Here is a 25,844-nt window from a genome sequence, read left to right as displayed (position 1 = left end):
CAGGATAACGAGAGTGGGAGATCTCCAGGGGATTCGGGATTTTGGGGAAAAGCAGGATGCGTGCCTCAGTTTCCCCATGGAATGGCTCCAGGAGGGATTTTTGGGATAAATCCACTCGGTGCCGGCGCCGGGTCCTCCGCACGTGGCTCTCGTGGCTCTGCTGTGTGAATCCCATGGGATCTGTGGGATTTGGGGGATCTGTGGGATTTGGGGGATCTGTGGGATCTGTGGGATTTGGGGGATCCGTGGGATTTGGGGGATCTGGGGGATCTGTGGGATTCGGGATCCAGGGAATGCCACAGGCCGGCGTTGTCCCCGCGCTGCCGTTCCCGGTCCCGCCTGCTCCAGGGAAAACGGGGATGGAGACGAGGACCCCAAATCCCAAATCCCAAACCCCAAACCCCAAATCCCGATCTCCAAACCCAAAACCTGACCCCAAACCACAAACCCTGCGCCCCAAACTCCAAACCTCACATCCCAAACCTGACCCAAACCCCCAACCCCACACCCCAAATCCCAAACTCCAAACCCCCAACCTCAAACCACACACCCTGCACCCCAAACCTGATCCCAAATCGCAGACTCCAAACCCCACGCCCCAAACTTGACACCAAACCCCACACCTCAAAGCCCACACCCCAAATCCCAAACCCAAAACGTGACCCCAAATTCCAAACCCTGCACCCCAAACCCAAAATCTCAAATCCCAAATCCAAAACCTGACCCCAAACCCCCAATTCCAGACCCCAAACCCCACACCCCAAACCCGAAACCTCAAACCCCAAACCCAAACCTGACCCCGCACCCCAAACATGACCCTGCACCCCAAACCTGACCCCAAACCCCAGATCTGACCCCAAACCGAAACCCCACAGCTGAGCCCGCAGCTCTCACCTGTCCCGGTCACGGCTCCAGCTCGAAGGCGGGCGCCAGGAATTCCCTCGGGACGATCCCGATTTCCCGGCCGAGCTCCCCGACCCACCAACCGTACCCGGGGTACTCCTGTGGGACCGGGATTGGGGTCAGAAACACCCCAAACCCCACGGAAAAACCCAAATCCCACAGAAAATACTCAAAATCCTGCAAAAAACATCCAAAACCCCACAGAAATACCCCAAATCCCTCAGGAAATACTCAAAACCCCACAGACATACCCAAATCCCACAGAAAATACTCAAAATCCTGCAAAAAACATCCCAAACCCCACGGAAAAACCCAAATCCCACAGAAAATACTCAAAATCCTGCCAAAAACATCCCGAACCCCACGGAAATACCCCAAATCCTACAGAAAATACTCAAAATCCTGCCAAAAACATCCCAAACCCCACGGAAAAACGCAAATCCTACAGAAAATACTCAAAATCCTGCCAAAAACATCCCAAACCCCACGGAAATACCCCAAATCCTACAGAAAATACTCAAAATCCTGCAAAAAACATCCAAAACCCCACAGAAATACCCCAAATCCCTCAGGAAATACTCAAAACCCCATAGACATACCCAAATCCTACAGAAAATACTCAAAATCCTGCCAAAAACACCCCAAACCCCACGGAAATACCCCAAATCCTACAGAAAATACTCAAAATCCTGCCAAAAACATCCCAAACCCCACGGAAATACCCCAAATCCTACAGAAAATACTCAAAATCCTGCAAAAAACATCCAAAACCCCACAGAAATACCCCAAATCCTACAGAAAATACTCAAAATCCTGCAAAAAACATCCAAAACCCCACAGAAATACCCCAAATCCCTCAGGAAATACTCAAAACCCCACAGAAATACCCAAATCCCACAGAAAATACTCAAAATCCTGCCAAAAACATCCCAAACCCCACGGAAAAACCCAAATCCCACAGAAAATACTCAAAATCCTGCCAAAAACATCCCAAACCCCACGGAAATACCCCAAATCCCACGGAAATACACCAAATCCTACAGAAAATACTCAAAACCCCACAGAAATACCCAAATCCCACAGAAATAACCTAAATCTCACAAAAAAATACTTCAAATCCTACAAAAAAACCCCAAAATCCTACCAAAAAATACTCAAAATCCCACAGAAATACCCCAAATCCTCTGGGTCAAGGTTTGGGGCCAAGAAGGAGAATTTTTTTTATGATTATTCTTACCCCAAAGTATATTTTAAATTATTACCCCAAATTTATCCCTTAAATCCAAATTTATTCCTAAAACCCCGCAGGCTGGGCCATTCCACAGTCCCAATCCCGATTTTAAACTAATCCCGATTTTAAAATAATCCCAATTTTAAACCAATCCCTTCTCTGCTAAATCCTGGGATAAACCTTGGGGTGAATCCCGGGATTTTCCAGCATCCAAAAGCATGGAAAAAACCCCAAATTTATGCCTAAAATCTAAATTTATCCCTAAAATCTGAATTTATCTCAAAACAGGCCGGGCCATTCCACAATCCCAATCCCAATTTTAAACCAATCCAAATTTTGAACCAATCCCAATTTTAAACCAATCCCTTCTCTGCTAAATCCTGGGATAAATCCCGGGATTTTCCAGCATCCAAAAGCATGGAAAACCCCTCCAAATTTATGCCTAAAATCCGAATTTATCCCTAAAACTCCGCGTGCCGGGCCCATCCGGATTTTAAACCAATCCCAACTCCTTCTGTGCCGAATCCAGGGATGAGCCTGGGCCTAAATCCCGGGATTTTCCTAAATCCCGGGATTTTCCCAAATCCCAGGGCCGGAGCAGGCCCCGAACTCGCGCCAGCCCAGCTGGAATTTTCCCCCCGCGCGGCGCCGGAAGAATTAAAAGCTCATTAAAAACTCGCGGCAATCGCGCCAGCGCTGCCAAATTGCCCCGCGCCGCCGCCTGCAGATGTTCGTTAATTATGCTAATTTTTATTAAATCATTAACGCCGAGCCCTGGCACGGCGGAGCTGCCCGAACTCTGCTCCGCTCCTTCCCGGCCCGCTGGAATTCCGGGGTTTTGGGGAGCGGGAGGAGGAGGAGGAGGAAGGGGAGGACGGGGTTTTCTTGGGGTTTGGTTAATTAGGGCTTAACGAGGGCTCTGCTGCGCTGGGCGGGGATGTTGGGAATTTTATGGAATTTTATGGGAAGGACTGGAAGGGAGAGGATGGGAAAGGGAGCCTGGGAGGGGTGAGGGGGGCACTGGGAGCACTGGGAACAACTGGGAATCTCTGGGAAGCGCAGCAGCGTCCCCCCCATTCCTGAGAATCGTTGGGAATCAGGAAATTGGGAATCCGGCACCCTATGAAAACTGGGAATGGATTTGGGGTCACTGGGAATTGCATTTGGGGTCACTGGGAATTGCATTTGGGGTCACCACGACTCCATATCCCCATTCCCAGGAATCCACAGGAATCGGGAATTTGGGAATCTGGAACCCCTTCAAAGCTGGGAATTGGATTTGGGGTCATTCAGAATTGGACTTGGGTCGCCCTGATTTCATCTCCCTATTCCCAGGAATCCACAGGAATCGGGAAATTGGGAATGTGGAACCCCTTCAAAGCTGGGAATTGGATTTGGGGTCACTGGGAATTGGACTTGGGGTCATTCAGAATTGGACTTGGGTCGCCCTGATTTCATCTCCCTATTCCCAGGAATCCACAGGAATCGGGAAATTGGGAATGTGGAACCCTTTCAAGGTTGGGAATTGGATTTGGGGTCATCACGACTCCATCTCCCCATTCCCAGGAATCAGCAGGAAGCAGGGAATTGGGAACCAGGTTCCCTTTTGAAGACGGGAACTGGATTTGGGGTCACCCCAACTCTGTCCTCCCCATCCCGGGAATCCTCAAACTGGGAATCCCATCCCACCAGGATCTGTCCCATCCCTTTGGTGTCTCCACATCCCATCTCATCGGGGTCTCCATGTCCCATCCCAATGGAGTCTCCATCCCATCCCACCAGGATCCACGTGTCCCATCCCACCAGGATCCACGTGTCCCATCCCACCAGGATCTGTCCCATCCCAATGGAGTCTCCATCCCCATCCCACCAGGATCCACGTGTCCCATCCCACCAGGATCTGTCCCATCCCAATGGTGTCTCCATCCCCATCCCACCAGGATCTGTCCCATCCCACCAGGATCTGTCCCATCCCACCGGGATCTGTCCCATCCCACCAGGATCTGTCCCATCCCACCAGGATCTGTCCCATCCCACCAGGATCCACGTGTCCCATCCCACCAGGATCTGTCCCATCCCTTTGGTGTCTCCATGCCATCCCACCAGGATCCACGTGTCCCATCCCACCAGGATCCACATGTCCCATCCCACCAGGATCTGTCCCATCCCACCAGGATCCACGTGTCCCATCCCACCAGGATCTGTCCCATCCCACCAGGATCTGTCCCATCCCTTTGGTGTCTCCATGCCCATCCCACCAGGATCCACGTGTCCCATCCCACCAGGATCTGTCCCATCCCCTTGGGGTCTCCATGTCCCACCCCAACCCATCAGAATCCACGCATCCCAAAGATCCAATTTACAATTCCCCACAAAATCATCCAACCACAGCCCTGCCACCGCCCCACCCTGCCCGAGGGACCCCGGGGTGACACCAGGCTGACATGGGTGTGACAGGGGTGACACGGGGTGACACGGGTGTGACAGGGGTGACCCCGGGCTGACACCGGGGTGACATGGGGGTGACACAGGTGTGACAGGGGTGACAGGGCTGACACCGGGGTGACACGGGGGTGACACGGGTGTGACAGGGCTGACACGGGTGTGACAGGGGTGACACGGGGTGACACGGGGGTGACAGGGGTGACACGGGTGTGACAGGGGTGACACGATGTGACAGGGGTGACACGGGTGACAGGGGTGACCCCGGGCTGCCCCCGGGCTGCCCCCGGGCTCCAGACTCCCTCCCTGGCTCCCCTCCCAGCCTGGCCAGCGCCGGCTCGGTCGTTACCGCTGGCGGAGCGCGGCCGAGCCCGCGGCGGCGGCGCGGCGGGGCCGGTAAGCCGGTCCCGTTCCACCCGCCGGTCCCGTTCCACCCGCCGGTCCCGTTCCACCGGCCGGTCCCGTTCCGTCCGCCGGTCCCGTTCCACCCGCCGGTCCCGTTCCACCCGCCGGTCCCGTTCCACCCGCCGGTCCTGTTCCACCCGCCGGTCCCGTTCCACCGGCCGGTCCCGTTCCACCGGCCGGGCCCGTTCCACCCGCCGGTCCCGTTCCACCGGCCGGTCCCGTTCCACCCGCCGGTCCCGTTCCACCCGCCGGGCCCGTTCCACCCGCCGGTCCCGTTCCACCCGCCGGTCCCGTTCCACCCGCCGGGCCCGTTCCACCCGCCGGTCCCGTTCCACCGGCCGGTCCCGTTCCACCCGCCGGTCCCGTTCCACCGGCCGGGCCCGTTCCACCCGCCGGTCCCGTTCCACCCGCCGGTCCCGTTCCGTCCACCGGTCCCGTTCCACCCGCCGGGCCCGTTCCACCGGCCGGTCCCGTTCCACCCGCCGGGCCCGTTCCACCCGCCGGGCCCGTTCCACCGGCCGGTCCCGTTCCACCGGCCGGTCCCGTTCCACCCGCCGGGCCCGTTCCACCCGCCGGGCCCGTTCCACCCGCCGGTCCCGTTCCACCCGCCGGGCCCGTTCCACCCGCCGGGCCCGTTCCACCGGCCGGGCCCGTTCCACCCGCCGGTCCCGTTCCACCGGCCGGTCCCGTTCCACCGGCCGGTCCCGTTCCACCCGCCGGTCCCGTTCCACCGGCCGGGCCCGTTCATCTGCGCCGGCCGCCGCCGCCCCGGGAGGCGCCGCCGCAGCTCCGCTTCGCCGCCGCCGTTCTCCTCAATCACCGCCCGGCGCTTCAGGGGCCGTCGCCGCCGCCGCGCCGGTTCACCGCGAGGGCACGGCGGAACGGGGGCACCGCGAGGGCACGGCGAGGGCTTTGGGTGGAATTCCCGGGGATTTGGGCTTGCGGGGGAGGGGGGGGACACAGGAGGCGCGCAAAAAAACCCCAAAAAATCGGAATAAAAATCCGCAAGAAGTTGCTGGAAGGGTTTCGGGGTGCGGGAATGTCGGGTTTGGAGGGCGCAAAAAAAACCACAAAAAAATCGGAATAAAAATCCGCAGGAAGTTGCTGGGAGGGTTTGGGGGTGCGGGGATGTCGGGTTTGGAGGTTTGAGGTGCAGGGATTGGGGTACGCTCGGAATTCAGGAATTTTTGGGGTGCACGGAGGGTTTGGGGGTGCGGGAATGTCGGGTTTGGAGGGCGCAAAAAAACCCCAAAAAAATCGGAATAAAAATCCGCAGGAACTTGCTGGGAGGGTTTGGGGGTGCGGGAATGTCGGGTTTGGAGGTTCAGGGGTGCAGGCATTGGGGGTGTTCGGGATTCAGGAATTTTTGGGGTGCACGGAGGGTTTGGGGGTGCGGGAATGTCGGGTTTGGAGGTTTGAGGTGCAGGCATTGGGGGATGTTCGGGATTCAGGAATTTTTGGGGTCCAGGAGGATCCGGGGGTACACGGAGGGTTTGGGGGTGCAGGGGTGCAGGGATTGGGGTACGCTCGGAATTCAGGAATTTTTGGGGTGCACGGAGGGTTTGGGGGTGCAGGGATTGGGGGATGTGCAGCATCCATGGGATTTGGAGTTTTAGGGATGCAGGAATTGGGAGGGGGAACGTGCCGGAATTGGGGTGAAAGATGCCAGAATTGGGGCTTTCACATCTCCAGCAGCACGGGCGATGAACTCGGGGATTTGGAGTTTCAGGGGATGCAGAAATTGGGGGGAAATGTGCAGGAATTGGGGGGAAATGTGCAGGAATTGGGGGGAAATGTGCTGGAATTGGGATTTCACATCTCCAGGACTCCTCGAGGGATGAATTCAGGGATTTGGAGTCTCAGGGACACAGAAATTGGGGGAAAACGTGCCGGAATCGGGGTGCAACACCCTGAAATCGGGGTAAAACACCCCAGAATCGGGGGTCTCGTATCTTCAGGAATACCCGAGGGATGAACTCGGGGATTTGGGATTTCAGGGATGCAGGAATCGGGATGAAACACCCCAGAACCGGAGCGAATCACCCCAAACCTGGATGAAACACCCCAAACCGGTATTAAACACCCCAAACTGGAGCGAATCCCCCAGAACAGGGGCGAATCACCCCAGAACCGGTATTAAACACCCCAAACCGCCTCAAATCCCCCCAAACCGGAGCGAATCACCCCAACCCGGGGCGAATTTCCCCAGAACCGGTATTAAACACCCCAAACCGGGTCGAATCCCCCAGAACCGGAGCGAATCCCCCCAGAACCGGTATTAAACACCCCAAACCGGGTCGAATCCCCCCAAACCGGGGCGAATCCCCCCAGAACCGGTATCAAACACCCCAAACTGGAGCGAACCCCCCAGAACCGGTATCAATCCCCCCAGCCCGGGTGGAACCCCCCAGAACCGGGTCGAACCCCCCAGAACCGGGTCGAATCCCCCCAAACCGGGGCGAATCCCCCCAGAACCGGTATCAAACACCCCAAACTGGAGCGAATCCCACAGAACCGGTATCAAACACCCCAGCCCGGGTCGAACCCCCCAGAACCGGAGCGAATCCCCCCAGAACCGGTATCAAACACCCCAAACCGGGCCGAACCCCCCAGAACCGGGTGGAATCCCCCAGAACCGGTATCAAACACCCCAAACTGGAGCGAATCCCCCAGAACCGGGGCGAATCCCCCAGAACCGGGGCGAATCCCCCAGAACCGGTATCAAACACCCCAAACCGGAGCGAATCCCCCCAGAACCGGTATCAAACACCCCAACCCGGGTGGAATCCCCCAGAACCGGTATCAATCCCCCCAGCCCGGGTGGAATCCCCCAGAACCGGGGCGAATCCCCCAGAACCGGTATTAAACACCCCAAACTGGAGCGAATCCCCCAGAACCGGTATCAAACACCCCAAACTGGAGCGAATCCCCCAGAACCGGTATCAAACCCCCCAGCCCGGGTGGAACCCCCCAGAACCGGGTGGAATCCCCCAGAACCGGAGCGAATCCCCCAGAACCGGTACCAAACACCCCAAACTGGAGCGAATCCCCCAGAACCGGAGCGAATCCCCCCAGAACCGGTATCAAACACCCCAAACTGGAGCGAACCCCCCAGAACCGGGGCGAATCCCCCAGAACCGGTATCAATCCCCCCAGAACCGGTATCAAACACCCCAACCCGGGTGGAATCCCCCAGAACCGGTATCAATCCCCCCAGCCCGGGTGGAACCCCCCAGAACCGGTATCAATCCCCCCAGCCCGGGTCGAACCCCCCAGAACCGGGGCGAATCCCCCCAAACCGGAGCGAATCCCCCAGAACCGGTATCAATCCCCCCAGCCCGGGTCGAACCCCCCAGAACCGGGGCGAATCCCCCCAAACCGGAGCGAATCCCCCAGAACCGGTATCAAACACCCCAAACCGGAGCGAATCCCCCAGAACCGGTATCAATCCCCCCAGCCCGGGTGGAACCCCCCAGAACCGGTATCAAACCCCCCAACCCGGGGCGAATCCCCCAGAACCGGTATCAATCCCCCCAGCCCGGGTCGAACCCCCCGCCCGGGGCTCTCCGGTCCCGGCGCATCCCCCCGTTGCCGCGGTAACCGGGCCGGCCCCGCCGCCTCCCCGGGGCCGGCTCCACCTGCGGCCCGGCGGGGTCAGCGCGGGGCCGGCGGAATTAATGAAGGGGCCGCTAATGAGGCGGCGGCGGCTCTCCGTGTGTCGGGGGCACTCGCATTTCCAGAGCTCATTACGGGCTGCAATTAGGCTGCGGCACCGCCACATATTTAGCTCGGTTTTTTTTGTTGTTGTTGCTGCGTGGGGTTTTTTTTTTTATTTCTTTTTTTTCTTTTTTTCTTTCCACTCTTAAATTAGCATTTTAATAACGCCGCTGCCGAGCGGGGAGAACAACACCAAAATTGGCCGTTTTTCACGGGGAAAAAAACTTCCCGGCTCGAGTTTAATGGCGCAGTTGTGAGGGAGAGAGGGGGGGAAAAAAATGAACCTTTCCCGCTTATCCCAGCGGGGAAAAAAAGGGAAAAATGGAATGAAATGAAATAAAAAAGCGGGAGGGATTTTTATTTGGTTCATCGCGCGCTCCGGTTGCCGAATCTGCTCTCAGGGCGATTATTTGGGTTTAAAGCCGCGCCCGATGGAGAGGAGCGGCCGGGGCAGGTCGGAGCTGCGGGGACGGTTCGGGGTCATCCCAAATCCCAAATCCCAAATCCCAAACCCCAAATCCCAAATCCCAAATCCCCCGAGAAGGGAGCGGATCTGGGAGCAGCAGGTGCCGCTTCCGGGATAAAATCGGATCCAAAATAGAATCAAAACTCAGATCCAAATAGGATCAAAAAATCAGATCCAAAATCCGATTTAAAAATCCCATTAAAAAAAAAAAAAAAAATCCCGTCAAATTTCTGTTTAAAAATCCCATTCAAAATCCAAAATCCCATCCAAAATCCCATTCAAAATCCAAAATCCCATTCAAAATCCAAAATCCCATCCAAAATCCCATCAAAATTCTCTTTCCAGACAAAAACCCGGGGCCGCTTCCCCGCTCCGAAATTCCCCGCGATTATTCCCTGAGATTCCCGGGATTTGGGGAGGGAAAGGGGACTGGGGACACGGACACGTCCCACTTTTGCAGGGAATTGCCAGAACCGCCTCTTTTCTTCCCAGATTTTCACCCCAATCCCAATCCCGACCGCGCCCTTTCCCAGCAGGATTCCTGATCCCGATTTTTGGGATTTTCACCCCAATCCCAATCCCGACCGCGCCCTTTCCCAGCAGGATTCCTGATCCCGATTTTTTGGTGATCCCAAATCCCCCGGGATTGGGAATTTGGGAATTTTCCCTTGGGATTGGGAATTGTGGGGTTTTCTCTCAGGATTGGGAATTTGGGGAATCTTCCCTCGGGATTGGGAATTCAAGAATTTTCCCTCGGGATTGGGAATTTTGGGGATGTGGGAAAGGGGGAGGGACCCTGGGAAGCCATGGGGGGAACTGGGAGAGGGGCCTGGACTGGGACAGGGGAACTGGGAGAACTGGGAGAACTGGGAGAACTGGGATTGGGGAACTGGGAGAACTGGGATTGGGGAACTGGGAGAACTGGGAGAACTGGGAGAACTGGGATTGGGGAACTGGGATGGGAGAACTGGGATTGGGGAACTGGGATTGGGGAACTGGGATGGGAGAACTGGGAGAACTGGGAGAACTGGGATTGGGGAACTGGGATGGGAGAACTGGGAGAACTGGGAGAACTGGGATTGGGGAACTGGGATGGGAGAACTGGGAGAACTGGGAGAACTGGGATTGGGGAACTGGGAGAACTGGGATTGGGGGACTGGGAGAACTGGGAGAACTGGGAGAACTGGGATTGGGGAACTGGGAGAACTGGGAGAACTGGGATCACTGGGAATGTGTTCCCCACTCCGATCCCAAACTGGGATTACTGGGAATGTGTTCCCGACCCCGATCCCAAACTGGGATTACTGGGAATGTGTTCCCCACTCCGATCCCAAACTGGGATTACTGGGAATGTGTTCCCGACCCCGATCCCAAACTGGGATTACTGGGAATGTGTTCCCGACCCCGATCCCAAACTGGGATTACTGGGAATGTGTTCCTGACCCCGATCCCAAACTGGGATTACTGGGAATGTGTTCCTGACCCCGATCCCAAACTGGGGTCACTGGGAATGTGTTCCCGACCCCGATCCCAAACTGGGATTACTGGGAATGTGTTCCTGACCCCGATCCCAAACTGGGGTCACTGGGATCGGGGCTGAATTCCCGCGGTTTTCATTCAATCCCACTTTTATTGGGGACAATTCCCGAAATTCCAACGTTTTTTAGGGATCCCGAATTCCCTTTTGTGTGAAACCGGGATCTTCCTTCCCCGTTTATTGGGGACAATTCCCGAAATTTCTGGGAATTCCGGGATGTTTTGGGAATTCCGGGATGTTTTGGGATTTCTGGGGTTTCCAGGGTTTTGGGGATTTCTGAGATTTTTGAAATTTTTGGGATGTTTTGGGATTGTTTTTTTCCCTGCAGTTTCTGTTTTTCCTGCTGTTTTCCATGGAAAAATTCCCAAATCTGCTGGCAGGGGTGGGTGCAGATGGATGGGATGGAGGTAGAATATAAAATATAGAAAAAAGATAAAATATAAAATTTTAAAAATAAAATAAAAATAAAATAAAAAATAAAAATAAAATAAAAATAAAAATAAAAATAAAAAATAAAAATAAAAATAAAAATAAAAATTAAAAATAAAAATAAAAATAAAAATAAAAATAAAAATATAAAAAATAAAATAGAAAGTGTAAAGATTACAATACAAGATATAAAATATAAAAATTAAATTGTTGAAATATACAATAGAAAACGTAAAATGTAAAATATAAAAAATCAAATATATAAAATATAAAGTGTAAGACATAAAGGATAAAGATGTAAGGTATAAAATGTAAGATATAAAAATTTAATTAATAAAGTATAAGCTGTGAAAGGTAAAATGCAAACTATAAAAAAATCAAATATAATAATTAAAACGTGAAATGTAAAATATAAAAAGTAAAAAAATAGAAAAAATTCTATAAAATGCAAATGCAACATTTCAAGTATAAAATGTAGAACATCAAAGTTAAAATATAAAATATAAAATTTAAACTATAAAATATACATTTAAAAATTACAATAAAAATAACAAAAAAATATAAAAAATAAGAATTAAAAAATTTAAAATAGAAAATAGAAAAATTAAAAAAATTAAAAATTAAAATATAAAAATTAAATTTTAACATTTTAAAATCTAAAGTAGGAATTATGAAGCACAAAATAGGAAGTATAAAATATAAAAATTAAAATATAAAATATAAAATATAAGATATAAAATATAAAATGTAAAATGTAAAATGTAAAATATAAAATTAAAACCAGAAAATTTCTGCCCCCGGAGCCGCCTCCGCTCCCGAACCCCAAATTCTGCTCAGCCCCAAAACAAATCCCAGAGAAAAAATCCCCGTTTTAATGCGGGATTAATCAATTCAATTAATTTAATTAATACATTTCTTTTATTTGCTTCTTTGTTTAACAATTTTGCCACTTATTATGTTAAATTGTTACTTATTATTCTTTTAATTGTGATTTTATGAATTTTAATTTTATTTATTCGGTACTATTTATTATATATTATTTATTTGCCACTTACGATTTATTATTTATTATTTACTATGAATTGTTATTTATTTTAATTTATTTTATACTATTTATGATGTATTATTTATTATTTACCATTTACTATTTGTTATTATTATTTACTATTTACCATTTGTTATTATTTATTATTTACTATTTATTATTTCCTATTAGCTATTTATTATTAACTATTTCTTATTATTTACCATTATTTATTATTTATGATTTATTATTTATTATTTATTATTTAGTATTTAGTATTTAGTATTTAGTATTTAGTATTTCGTATTAGTATTAGTATTATTAATTTTTATTCATTTTTAATAATTTATTATTAATTATTGGATTAACATCGATTTGACTCTTTACCTGTTTATTTAGGAATTTATAATTATTTAGTTAACATTTATTTACCTATTTGTTTGCTTGTTTATTTACTAATTTATAATAAATTACTGATTAATTAAGGACTTCCTGTACCTGTTAATTTAGTAATTGATAATTAATGAATTCACATTTCTTTACCTCTTTGTTTGCATATTTATCTATTAATTTACAATGAATTAATGATTAATTGATGAGTTAATTTACCTGTTTATTTAGGAATTTATAATGAATTAATTCACATTTATTTATCGGTTTGTTTACCTGTTCATTTATTAATTTATAATGAATTTAAATATCTGCTTATTAATTAGTTGACGTTAATTTACCTGTTTGTTTACCTGTTCATTTCTTAATTAATAATAAATTAATTTCCCTCTTTTTTTGTTTAACATTATTATTAATTAATGTTACTTTACCTGACTATTTATTAATTTATTAACATTCATTTACCTTCTTATTTATTAATTTATAATTAATTTATATCCTCGATTTATTATAACTAATTAACTATTATTTCTTAATTATTAATAAAATAATTATGTTATCATTAATAAATTATTTAATATTTTAGAATTAATTTAGACTATATCAATGCCCCTATTTAGTAACTAATTATTTTATTCCATTAATTAATTAATTAATTAATTCAATTTATTTCATGAGTTCATTTTCCCAGCCGAGGCTGATCCCAGGAAGTTCCCAGTGCAGAATTCCCAAGGAAATGTGGGAAATTCCCGGAATTCCGGGAATTGCAGCGACCGGGGTGAGCCCGGAATTCCGGGAGTCGGGCCGGGATTTGGGATGGAGAATCCGGGATTTGGGATGGAGCTCCAAAATTTGGGATGGAGCATCGAAATTTGGGATGGAGCATCCAGGATTTGGGATGGAGCATCCAGGATTTGGGATGGAGCTCCAAAATTTGGGATGCAGCACCAGGAATGTGCAGGTGGGGATGGATGAGGGGAAATTTGGGATTCGGGATCAGGAATGTGCAGGTGAGGCCCTGGGGATGAGGAAAATTTGGGATTCGGGATGAGGAGCGCCCAGGATCCATCCCGGGCTGAGGAAAATTTGGGATTCGAGATGAGGAAAATTTGGGATTCGGATCTGGGGATCCGCGGGGGAATCCCCGAGGATTCGGCACCGACTGGGAACAGCCTCGGCCCGTCCCTGACCGGAGTGACCGGAGTGACCGGAGTGACCGGAGTGACCGGAGTGACCGGGAATGACCGGAGTGACCGGAGTGACCGGGAATGACCGGAGTGACCGGAGTGACCGGAGTGACCGGGAATGACCGGGAATGACCGGGAATGACCGGGAGTGACCGGGAATGACCGGGAGTGACCGGAGTGACCGGGAATGACCGGGAGTGACCGGAGTGACCGGAGTGACTGGGAGTGACCGGGAATGACCGGAGTGACCGGGAGTGACCGGAGTGACCGGGAGTGACCGGGAGTGACCGGAGTGACCGGGAATGACCGGAGTGACCGGAGTGACCGGAGTGACTGGGAGTGACCGGAGTGACCGGAGTGACCGGGAGTGACCGGAGTGACCGGGAGTGACCGGGAGTGACCGGAGTGACCGGGAATGACCGGAGTGACCGGGAGTGACCGGAGTGACCGGAGTGACCGGAGTGACCGGAGTGACCGGGAATGACCAGGGAGTGACCGGAGTGACCGGAGTGACCGGGAATGACCGGGAATGACCGGGAATGACCGGGAGTGACCGGGAATGACCGGGAGTGACCGGAGTGACCGGAGTGACCGGAGTGACCGGGAATGACCGGGAGTGACCGGAGTGACCGGGAATGACCGGAGTGACCGGAGTGACCGGGAGTGACCGGGAGTGACCGGGAGTGACCGGGAGTGACCGGAGTGACCGGAGTGACCGGGAATGACCGGAGTGACCGGGAGTGACCGGAGTGACCGGAGTGACCGGAGTGACCGGGAATGACCGGGAATGACCGGAGTGACCGGAGTGACCGGAGTGACCGGGAATGACCGGAGTGACCGGGAATGACCGGAGTGACCGGGAATGACCGGGAATGACCGGAGTGACCGGAGTGACCGGAGTGACCGGGAGTGACCGGGAGTGACCGGGAGTGACCGGAGTGACCGGAGTGACCGGAGTGACCGGGAATGACCGGGAGTGACCGGAGTGACCGGGAATGACCGGGAATGACCAGGGAGTGACCGGAGTGACCGGAGTGACCGGAGTGACCGGGAATGACCGGAGTGACCGGAGTGACCGGAGTGACCGGAGTGACCAGGGATGACCGGCGGTGACCGGGAGTGACCGGCGGGTGACCGGGGCTGACCGGAGGATGACCGGGGCTGACCGGCGGGTGACCGGGGCTGACCGGCGGGTGACCGGGGGGTGACCGGCGGGTGACCGGGGCTGACCGGGGCTGACCGGCGGGTGACCGGGGCTGACCGGGGCTGACCGGCGGGTGACCGGGGCTGACCGGCGGGTGACCGGGGGGTGACCGAGAGTGACCGGGGCTGACCGGGGGGTGACCGGGGCTGACCGGGGCTGACCGGAGGGTGACCGGCGGGTGACCGGCGGGTGACCGGGGGGTGACCGAGAGTGACCGGGGCTGACCGGGGCTGACCGGGGCTGACCGGGGCTGACCGGGGCTGACCGGGGCTGGCCGCTGCCTCGCAGCTGCCGCCGCTCCCGGCGGGACCATCCCGGGATCCGGGCGCAGCTGAGCCCGGGCCGAGCTCATCCCGCGCCGCCTCCGGGCACGGAGCGGGGGCAGGGCTGGTCCCGTCCCAAATCCATGGAAAACGGCCCCGTCCCAAATCCATGGGAAACGCCGCTAGATGTCACCCCGCGCCTTCTGGAATTCTCTCCCGCCACTTCCCTCTCCCGGTTTTCCCGGGCAGGGATGGAGGGAATGAACCGATCCCGGTTTTCCCATCCAGGGATGGAGGGAATGAACCGATCCCGGTTTTCCCGGGCAGGGAATGAACCGATCCCGGTTTTCCTGGGCAGGGATGGAGGAAGGAATGAACGGATCCCGGTTTTCCTGAGCAGGGAATGAACCGATTCCGGTTTTCCTGGGCAGGGTTACAGGGAATGAGCCGATCCCGGTTTTCCCGGGCAGGGAATGAACCGATTCCGGTTTTCCTGGGCAGGGATACATGGAAGGAGCGATCCCGGTTTTCCCGGGCAGGGAATGAACCGATCCCGGTTTTCCCGGGCAGGGAATGAACCGATCCCGGTTTTAGGACACCCGCCACATCCAGCTAAAGCCACGGAACGCGGGAAGCGGCGCCGCATTCCCGCAGTTATCCCGGAGGAGGAATCGCTGGGATGGGAAAGAGGGAGCAGGGCCGGGAATGGGATGTGGGAACGGGGTTTTGTTGGAATTATGGAATTCTGGGATGGGCTGGGTGGGAAGGAGCTCAAACCCCATCCCAATCCCAGTCCCGCCATGGGCAGGGACCCATCCCCATATCCCAGTCCAGCCTGGCCCTGGACGCTGCCAGAGGTGGGAATTTGGGATGGGAATTCGGGATGGGAATTCGGGATGGGAATTTGGGATGGGAATTCAGAATGGGAATTCGGGATGGGAATTCGGGATGGGAATTCGGGATGGGAATTTGGGACGGGAATGACTCTTCCCTTTTCCCAGTGGAATTCCCAGTGTTTTCTCCCTGGGAATGAGCCGTTGGCACCTCTGGGGTTGTCACCCTGCACCTCCCAGATCCCGGGGAACCAGGATCCCTTGGGATCGGCATTCCCGGGATTCCTGGGATCAAACGGGCCCCGTTTCCCTGGAAGTGCCCAAGGAGCACCGGGACAGTTTCGGTTTCCACAGCGGGGATCACGCCCAGATCCAGCCCCGACAATTCCATGATTCCCTGACCCCATTCCGCTCCCGGTGCCCAGTTTTCCCGGGAATGCCGGGCCGGGAAGGCGCCAGATGGGATTTTATGGGAGCCGCCATTCCGTGGTCGGAGCCAGCGGGCGCCGCGAGATTAATTCCGCGAAATTAATTGGGACAAGATTGAAAAGGAAATTAAGGCGCAGCTGAGTGAACATTCCCAACCTTTTCCCTCCTCCTCCTCCTCCTCCTCCTCCCACCGCTGCCTCTCCCTCCCTCCGCTTCCCGCATCCCGAATTTACAGGGAAAATCCCCCAGGATCCGTCGGTTCTGGGCCAGGGATCCCAGCACAGCAATTCCCCAAATTCCCAAATTGGGAATCCCCCAAAAATGGGGAATTCGCAGATTCCGGAGCGGGGTGCAGGATCAGGAGGGGGAGCTGCTCCTCCGACCCCAAATCGGTCCCAATCCCAGTAAAAACCAGTAAAAAACAATAAAACCCAGTAAAGACCAGTGAAACCAAATAAAACTCAATAAAAACCAGTAAAAACCAGTGAAAACCCAGTAAAGACCAGTGAAAACCCAATAAAATCCAGTTAAAACCAGTAAAAACCAATAAAACCAGTAAAAACCAGTATAAAACAATGAAAACCCAGAAAAGACCAGTAAAACCTAATAAAACTCAATAAAAACCAGTAAAAAACAGTGAAAAACAATAAAAACCCAGTAAAGACCAGTGAAAAACCAGTAAAACCAGTAAAACCCAGTGAAAACCATTAAAACTCAGTAAAGACCAGTAAAAACCAGTAAAACCAGTAAAACAAGTAAAACCAAGTAAAAACTCAGTAAAAATCAGTAAAAACCAATAAAAACTCAGTAAAGACCAGTAAAAACCAGTGAAAACCAATAAAACCCCCTCCTGACATCATTAATTTAATTTTAAATCTTAATTTTGAGAGATTTTAGCACCTTTTGGCCTTGAAAATGAACTCAAATCCCAAAACTTTCCTGCTCCTTCCTCCCAGAGGAATTGGATGAAGTCAGCCCATTGGAAATGGGAAATAAAATGGGAAATGAGCCAAAATTCCCAAAAAATTTTTACAAATTCCCCCAAAAAATTCTGCATTCCACGTCACTGAGGATGTGGATAAGGCCGTGACAGTGGGAATGGGAAATAAAATGGGAAACGAGCCGAATTTCCCAAATAAATCCCCCCCGAAAAATCTGGATTCTACCTCAGGATAGGATGAGGATGCAGATGAGGTCCCGTGGGTGGGAATGGGAAACAAAATGGGAAGTGAGGAAAATTTACCAAAAAATCCCAAAAAAATCCCCAAAAATTCCCCCAAAATTCCCCAAAATTGCCCAGAACTTCCAGCTCCTACCTTGCTGAGGATGCGGATGAGGTCGCCCCGTTGGAAGGAGAGCTCGTCGGGATTGTCCCCGCGGCAATCCCACAATCCCTGGTAATAACTGGAGTAATCCCAGTCGGAATTTTCTGGGAAAAAGGGAAAAAAAGGCTCAGGGTGGTGAGGGATTTATAGGTGCGGGATCACGGAGGTGATTCCGGAGCTGAAAGTTCTCCTGGAGTTTCTCCGGGATGGGAAAGGCTCCAAATCCATTGGGAATGTTGAAAATTGGGAATGGGAATGCCGGGAATTCCATGGGACACCGCGATGGCCAAGGGAATGACAGAAAATCATGGAAAAAGGGAATGATAGGAAATCAGGGAAATGGGAAAATCTTCCTGGAGGCGATTCCAGAGCCGAAAGTTCTCCTGGAGTTTCTCCAGGATGGGAAATGCTCCAAATCCATCGGGAATGTCGAATGCTGAGGTTGGGAATGCCGGGAATTCCATGGAATTCCATCACGGACTCGCCGGCCGAGGGATTGGTGCTCCCCCAAGAGTTTGGTCCCGGTTTTCCAGGAATTCCTTTCCCAGGAATTCTCATCCCGGCTCCTTTCCTGCTTCCCAGAAGGACAGGAGGGAGTGGGAGGCATCCCGGGAATGTCCAGTGGGATCCTGGGGGTTGGATCCCAAAATTCCTGCGGGTTCCCTCCCCGGCCTTTTAGGGATAAAAATCCATTTAAAAATTCCCAAACAGCTCCTTTATCCCAGGAATTCTGGGAGATGTCTCCTTATCCCATCGGGAAGAGTCTTCCCAAGTGGAATTCCACCACTGGGAAGAGTCAAATCCCAGGAATTCTCTCCACATTTTCCACAGCCCAGGCTGCTCCAAAGTGGCCAAAATCCCAAAATATTCCCCCATTCGTATCCTGGGAATCCTTTGGATTGGGATCTTACCCGCCTCGCTCCCGAAATCCTCCTCATCCTCCGGGAATGGCGGCTCCAGCTCCTCATCTGGGGAGGCAAAAAACAGTGGGAAAAATCTGGGAAAAACCGCGGAAAAATCAGGGGAAATCTGGGAATGTCGCAGCTCCCGCAGGCCCAGAGCTCCGAGAGAATCCTGGGAATAAAAAATTCCCGGATTGATTGTGGGGGGAGGAAGTATTGGAGGGGATTTTCATGGAAAACCGGAATTGTTGTGGGCACCGGGAAAAACAAATCCATGAATTCTGGGTGCCCCCTTAGGAGATTCCAGAGGGGAAATTCCAGGCTGGGAATGTGAGGAAGGAAGGAGGAATTAAGGAGAAAACTCGGGAAGAGGAGGAGGAAGGGATGGAAGGAATGATCCCAGGGAAAAGGCGGATTCCAGAGGGGCTGGGAAGGCTTGGAAAAGCAGGAAGGGAATGGAGCTGCGAGGAGCATCCCAAATTTCCGTCCTCATCCATGGAAAAGCCATTTCCCATCCAGGGAAAATCCCTTCCCATCCCACGGACACCCCTGCCCGCTCCCTGTCCCATTCCCAGGCACTTTCCCAGAGGATTTGGAGCTGGGAAATCCGGGAATGGGATCCATGGGGACAGGAGCAGCCCCTCCCCACCATCCGGGGGTTTTCCTGGAATCCAACCCGATGGATCCAGGGGTTTTCCTGGAATCCAACCCGATGGATCCAGGGGTTTTCCTGGAATCCAACCCGATGGATCCAGGGGTTTTCCTGGAATTGAAACTCGGCCTGGAAGTGAAACTCGGCCTTCCCAGTCCCAGCCAATATTTGGATTTTCCAGTGTTGAATCCGAGGAAAATACTGGAAAATCCAGGAATGGGATCCATGGGGACAGGACGAGCCCCTCTCCAATATCCAGAGGTTTTCCTGGAATTAAGTCTGATAGATCCAAGGGTTTTCCTGGGATCCGGCCTGGAAGCGAAGCTCTGCCTTCCCAATCCCACCCAACACTTGGATTCTCCAGCACTGAATCAAAGGAAAAAAAGCTGGAAAACTTTGGAAAATTCCACTTCTCCCTCCCACCCCACTTTTGGGATCCTCATCCCGGGGGTCCGGAGCCGCCGGCACATCCCGGGAAGCTTCGGAATCTCTGCGGAGCCGAGTTTTTAATGGAGCAATTTGATTCAATTTTCCAGTCGATAAAATTCCCCGGCAGCGCTCGGCGCTTCCGAGCGGACACCTTCACTCCTGATTTAACATTCCCATCGAATCCTTCCCGGGAAATTGGAAAAATTTATCACCTGTGAAATTTTATTTGGCCTCGGCCGCGTCTGTTTTTGTAAAACTTCATTAACGCCGAGGAAATTATCTCTCCGTGGATTTTCCCGTTTTTTGGTTTTTTTTTATTCCCGTCTCCCGGGTTTTTTTCCGTGGTTTTTGGTCGGGAGGTAAAGGAGGGAGAAGGGAGGATGGGATTGGGGCTTTTCCTGGGGAATTTGGGGGTTTGGGATGGAGGAAAATCCGTGAGTTGGGTTATCCCAGAGAGCTGGGAAGCCTAATCCATGGAAATCCATGGAAATGCATGGAAAACCATGGAAATCCATGGAAATGCATGGAAGTCCATGGAAGTCCATGGGAAACCATGAAAATCCATGGAAATGTATGGAAGTCCATGAAAATCCATGGAAATGCAGGGAAGTCTATGGAAATCCATGGATTTTTCCTTGCCAGGCTATTTCAGGAAAGCTGGAACCTCTAATCCATGGAAATCCATGGAAATCCATGAAAATCTATAGAAAACCTGTGGAAATCTGTGAAAACCCATAGAAATTCATGGAAACCCATCAAACTCTATGAAAATCCATGCAAATCTGTGAAAACCATGAAAACCCATGAAACCCCATGAAAATCCTTTGGAATTCTTGAAAAATCCACAAAAATCCATGAAAACTCTGAGGGCTACTCCAGCAGGATCCCCAGATCCAAAATTCCCAGAAAAACAAGGGTTGGGTTTGGGTTTGGGAGGTCCATCAAAAGCTCGGAATAAAGAAACGGGATAAAACCTTGGAATTTTGGGTGGGTTGAAAGCAGAGATGTGGGAATGGCCGCGGTTTCCTCGCGTTTTTCCAAGGAAAAATTGGGAATTTGGGAGCTCACCTGGCAGCACCTCGTAGATGTCGTCGCCTTCCAGCGCCGGATCCTCCGGATTCAGGGTGGAAATTTGGGAATTGTTCATGGAATCGGAGCTGTCCTGGTCCTTGGAGAGCTCTTCCTCCTCCTCCTCCTCCTCCTCCTCATCGCAGGGAATGGTCAGGGAGCTCAGGTCTGCCAGGAAAGAGGGAAAAAGGGATGGAAAAGTGGGAATTCTCCCCATTCCAGAGGGTGGGATGGAGATCCAAATCCTGCGGCCGAGAATGAGCAAGAACCCAAGGAAAAACCCAAGGAAAGATGGAAAAAACCCAAGGAAAGATGGAAAATCCCAGGAAATGACCCCAAATTCCACGTGGGCCTGGAGGGATGGAGGCTGGGAAGCTGCCTGGGGATTCCAGAGAATTTCTGGAATTTTCTCTGCCTCCAGCTGGAGCAAGTCCCCACAAATCCGGGTGCGGATGGATGGAAAGTCCCGATCCAGGTGGGAAAACGCTTCCCAAAGATCCCAAAAAACGGGAGCTGCTCCGGACTCACCCTTGAGGAGGAACTGGATCTGCTCCACCCAATCCTGGGCCTCGGCCGGGCTCGGAGCTGTGAACTGCCGGGAGAATCCGTTATCCCAGGATTTGGGATTTGGGATTTGGGATTTGGGATTTGGGATGAGGGGACAGGGATCCTCCATTCCCAACCCCAGGGCACCGGGAAAAGCCATTCCCGGGATTTCTCTCCCAGCTGCAATGGGAGAGGAGCACAGCCAGAATATCCCGGGAAAGCTGGAAAAACGAATCCATGGAAACCCATGGAATTCCATGAAAACCCATGGAAACCCATGGAGGCCCAGGGAAATCCATGGAAGCCCATGATAATCCATTGAAGTCCGTAGAATTCCATGAAAATCCACGAAAATCAATGGAAACCCTAGCAAGGCTGTCAGATCTAATCCATGGAAACCCATGGAAATCCACTCCCATTTCTCCCCCAAATTCCCCTTTCCCCCCCAAAATTCCCATTTTGTGCCTTGAAATTCCCATTTCCCCCCCCCAGAATTCCCCTTTTCCTGTCGTTTTCCACCTCGTAGGAGCGTTTTCCGGGACAGAGCAGCTGGAAGCAGCAATTTTTCCGGGAATCTTTCCGGAGCTGGGAATCCAGGTGGGCCTGGTAGCGCTCGATGGGAAAGGAGCCTTTGGGCTGCTTGCCTGGGAAAAGGGAATTGGGCAAAATTTGGGATTTTCCAGCTTTTTTCCCACCTCTGGATGCAGCTCAGGGGGGTTTATCCATGGAGGGAAACTGAGGCACATGGCTGGAAAATTCCAGGAAAGGGGAACGTCCGGAAAATTCCGGGAGAACGAAACGGATGGAAAATCTGGGAAAGGGGAAATGGCTGCAAAATTCCAGGGAAGGGAAATTCTGGGAAAGAGGGATGGCCAGAAAATTCCCTTTGCTCCAATGGAAAAATAAACCCAAACCCAGCTGGGATTTTCCCTTCCAGGAGCTGGGAATTGTGGTTTTCCATGGTCACATCCCTGTTTTCCACCCAAAAGTTGGGAATTCTTTTCCCACTCACTTTTCTCGTTGGCGTAGTAGAGGAAATTCCGTTGGGTGAGGACGCACCAGCGCTTGTGCCACTCGGAGCCGAAAAAGCTGGGCTCTGGAAAACAGGGAAAAATGGGAAAAAATGGGGAAAAAAACAGGGAAAAGCCAGGAAAATCGGGAAAAGCAGGGAAAATCCTCCATTTTATTCCCTGGGGATGCCTTTCCATGGATTCCGTGGGGCCGGGGAAGGCGTTTGGGGTTAAATCTCTGGGAAATGTCGTTAAAGCGGAGATGAGCGGAGTTAAGCCAGGCCTAACTCCGAGCTGAGCTCAGGGAAAAACCAGGAGCTCTCCTGCCTCTTCCCATCAATAATTCCCGAGAAAATCCCATTAGGGAAGGGAATAATTTGTGGCTTTCACGGGAAAAGGGAGATAAGGCCCAGGCTGATTCCGAGCCCGGCTCTTATCTCCGCATTAAACGTGGGATGATCCCGAATCCCTGGAGCTTTTCCCGGCTTTTTCTCCTCATTAGTTTTGCCCTCCAGGCCTGGGCTGGGCTTAATTTAATTCCAGGATTTAATTTGGATGCTCTGGAAAAGGGAATGAGCCCGACAAGGCGTTGGAAAAACCTGGAAACCCCTGCCTGTGGAAATCCATGGATTTCCTGCCTTTTCCTGGTTTTTATTTTAGGCTGGAAATTTGGGATTTTCCCAGATTTGCAGGTGGCAGCCTCTGATCTTCTCCTGGAATTCCAGGTTTTACCTCGGGATCTCTTCTCCAGGTATCCTTGCTTCAAAATATTCCCGGGATCCTGGATGGGCCATGGGATCTCCTCCAGGCCTGCGGGGAGCAAAGCAAAGGAAAACCTTGGAATTCGCCATTCCCAATCCCACATTCCAAGGTTTCCAGCTCCTTTCTTTGGGGAAGTTCGGTTTATCCTGATCCCGCTGATATTCCCAGGACTGGGAGCAGGAAACAGGGTCTTGGAATTCCAGGATTCAGCGGGATGAGGCTGGAGCTGCCCCTTTTCCCTGGAATCTGGTTGGGTTTTGGACATGGAAAACGCAATTCCCATGGAAAATCCAATTCCCACTGTGGATCTGCCCGTGGAATCTCATCCCAAAGCCTGGAATGGCTCTGCCGTTCCCAGCTGATCCCAAAAACCTGGGAATCCTGGGATCGTGGGAGGTGACCCTGGATGAGCTTTAGGATCCCTTCCCGCCCAAATGATCCCCTAATAAATCCACATAAAAATTAAAAACACAGAAATTAAAATAGAAAAACAGAAAAATATATGAAAATATTATTAGAATAGAAAAATAATATAAAAATACGGACCCATGACTTGAAAATCCCTGGAATTCCTTCCCTGTTCCCCAATTCTTCCCCCATCCCAACATTCCGACCCCGGCCGAGCCCTGCCTGATCCACAATGAGCCGGAAAATCCTAAATCATTCCCTAATGGAGCGTCCATCCCATCCATCAGCGGGTGGGAATTCATCCCCATTAATTCCCTAATCCGTGATAAACTTCCCGTCCTTTCCTGTCCGCGCGGGGACTCCGTAAATCCCGACTTGTGCTCCGGCTCCACCGGAGCGTTCAGGTGTGCTCCGACCATTCCTCGTTAGCCCGACGGCCTCATTTTCCCGGGAATGGCCTTGGAGGCCTCGTTTTCTGGGAATGGCCTTGGAAGCCTCGTTTTCCCAGGAATGGTGAGGCCTTGGAAGCCTCGTTTTCCCGGGAATGGCCTTGGAAGCTCTATTTTCTGGGAATAGCCTTGGACGTCTCATTCCTAAGGCAGTAAACTTGGGAATTCCACAGGCAGCAAACTTGGGACAAAGTTTGGAATTACAGGAAAACTCGGGAACTCCGGAGGCAACAAATTTGGGAATTCCAGAGGCAAGAAACGGGATAACTCCCCACAGCGGGGCAAATCCAGGGGGTATCCAGCACTTTTTGGGATTGTAGCCGAGCCGACGCTTGGGAACAGCTTCCATAAATCCCGGCTCATCCCGGGAAGCCGCGGAACGCCGGGATCAGCCCCCGCATCCGGCTGGGAAGCGCGGCCGCAGCTCGAGCGCGGCGTTTCGGCGTTCCCGATAAGGAACTCATCCATCAGGGCCGGGGCGAGGCAGAAGGGCGGGATCGGGGCTGGATTTATCGGGAATGTGTCATTCCCTCCCCACGGCCCGCGGGATAAATGGATCCTCCATCATTCCCGGCCGCTCCGCACCTGCGGCCGCGCGCGCTCCGGGATGAGCGGAGCCGAGGGTTTGATGGATTTTCCCGACGTTAATGAACGTAAACAAACAAAGGAGAGAGGGAAACATCAAATAATTCCCGTGACAGCTCCCAAAAGGAGCCGGGAGAGCGGGAAGCGCTTCCCAAAGGGAGCCGCGTTTGATGTGGGATCGGGATTTGTAAACAGCGGCAGCTCCGGATCGCGCCTTATCCAAATATTTCCCTTTCCCAGCGCCGGCTGAAAGTTGGGATTGACGGCGTTGGACTCTTCAACTTTCAGCTTTCACCCCGCGGCTCCGGAGGGAGGGAGACCCCCGCCCCCATTCCCGCTGGAATTCGTTCCCTAATTTCCCCTTGGAAAAGCTGATATGGGGCAGCTGGAGATCAAAGGCCCGGTGCTGCTTTTCCCCGGCATTCCCGGTTTTCCAGAGGGTCCCAAGCCCCTCCAAGGAACTCTCGGCCCCAAAGGAGGAGGGAGGGGGGAGTGACCTCAATTCCTGCCGGGATTTGTTCCCTAATTCCCCCTTGGAAAAGCTGATGTGGGACACCTGGAGATCAAACTGGTCCCACTCTTCCCGCTCATTCCCGGTTTTCCAGAGGGTCCTGAGCCCTTCCAAGGACCCCACGGTCCCAAAAGGAGCCACCGAAGGAGGGAGAGAGGGAATGGGAGGGATGAGCCCCATTCCTGCCGGGATTTATTCCTAATCTCCCCATGGAAAAGATGATCCGGGGCACCTGGAGATCAAACTGGAGCCGCTCATTCCCGGTTTTCCAGAGTTTTCCCATTTTCCTCTGGTCACAGCCCTCATCCATCCCATCCCTCTTTTCTCTCCAGGTCAGGAGCTGCCCATGGATCAATCCCAGAGGGATGAAGCTCCCCTGGCCATGGATAAACAGGATTTGGGATGCTGAGCCATGGGAACAAATCCCAAATTCCAAATATCAAATCCCAAATCTCAAATCCCAAATCCCAGCCCAACCACCCCTTTTCCTTATTCCCAACGGGGGCAGTGACCTCAGGGAAAATCCCAAATTTTGGGGAGCTGAGGGTGTCACAGAGCGGGAATTCCACGTTTAATCCCGAGCAGCAGCAGCGCTGAAATTCAGGAATAAAAGGAAGGGAATGAAAGGACCTTCCTGCCATAAATATCCCGGGAATTGCCACCGGGACTCCGGGGTTACATCCCGGCTCTTCAAAAACGTATCCCAAGAAAATCAAGCACCTCCATCACCTCCCGGG

At 51.9% G+C, this 25,844-nt stretch overlaps 1 protein-coding gene across 1 annotated transcript in view; it reads right to left on the bottom strand.

Moving 5' to 3' along the window:
• Nucleotides 1–903: 903 nt before the first annotated feature.
• The window catches only part of SKAP1 (src kinase associated phosphoprotein 1), a 73,622-nt gene continuing 48,681 nt past the window's right edge, over nt 904–25,844 (bottom strand). Inside the window, exons 5-12 of the mRNA XM_077788395.1 lie at nt 23,125–23,202; nt 22,395–22,478; nt 21,902–22,026; nt 21,365–21,428; nt 20,837–21,004; nt 18,697–18,753; nt 17,777–17,889; nt 904–1,002 (exon numbers count right to left, since the gene is read on the bottom strand). Of these exons, the coding sequence (XP_077644521.1) occupies nt 904–1,002; nt 17,777–17,889; nt 18,697–18,753; nt 20,837–21,004; nt 21,365–21,428; nt 21,902–22,026; nt 22,395–22,478; nt 23,125–23,202 (788 nt within the window). The remainder of the gene's footprint in view (nt 1,003–17,776; nt 17,890–18,696; nt 18,754–20,836; nt 21,005–21,364; nt 21,429–21,901; nt 22,027–22,394; nt 22,479–23,124; nt 23,203–25,844) is intronic.

The sequence above is a fragment of the Lonchura striata genome, chromosome 25 (genome assembly GCF_046129695.1).
Source record: "Lonchura striata isolate bLonStr1 chromosome 25, bLonStr1.mat, whole genome shotgun sequence".
Lineage (NCBI taxonomy): Eukaryota > Metazoa > Chordata > Aves > Passeriformes > Estrildidae > Lonchura > Lonchura striata.
The sequence above is the reverse complement of the archived record's forward strand: the minus strand, read 5'-3'. Positions and strand labels throughout refer to the sequence as shown.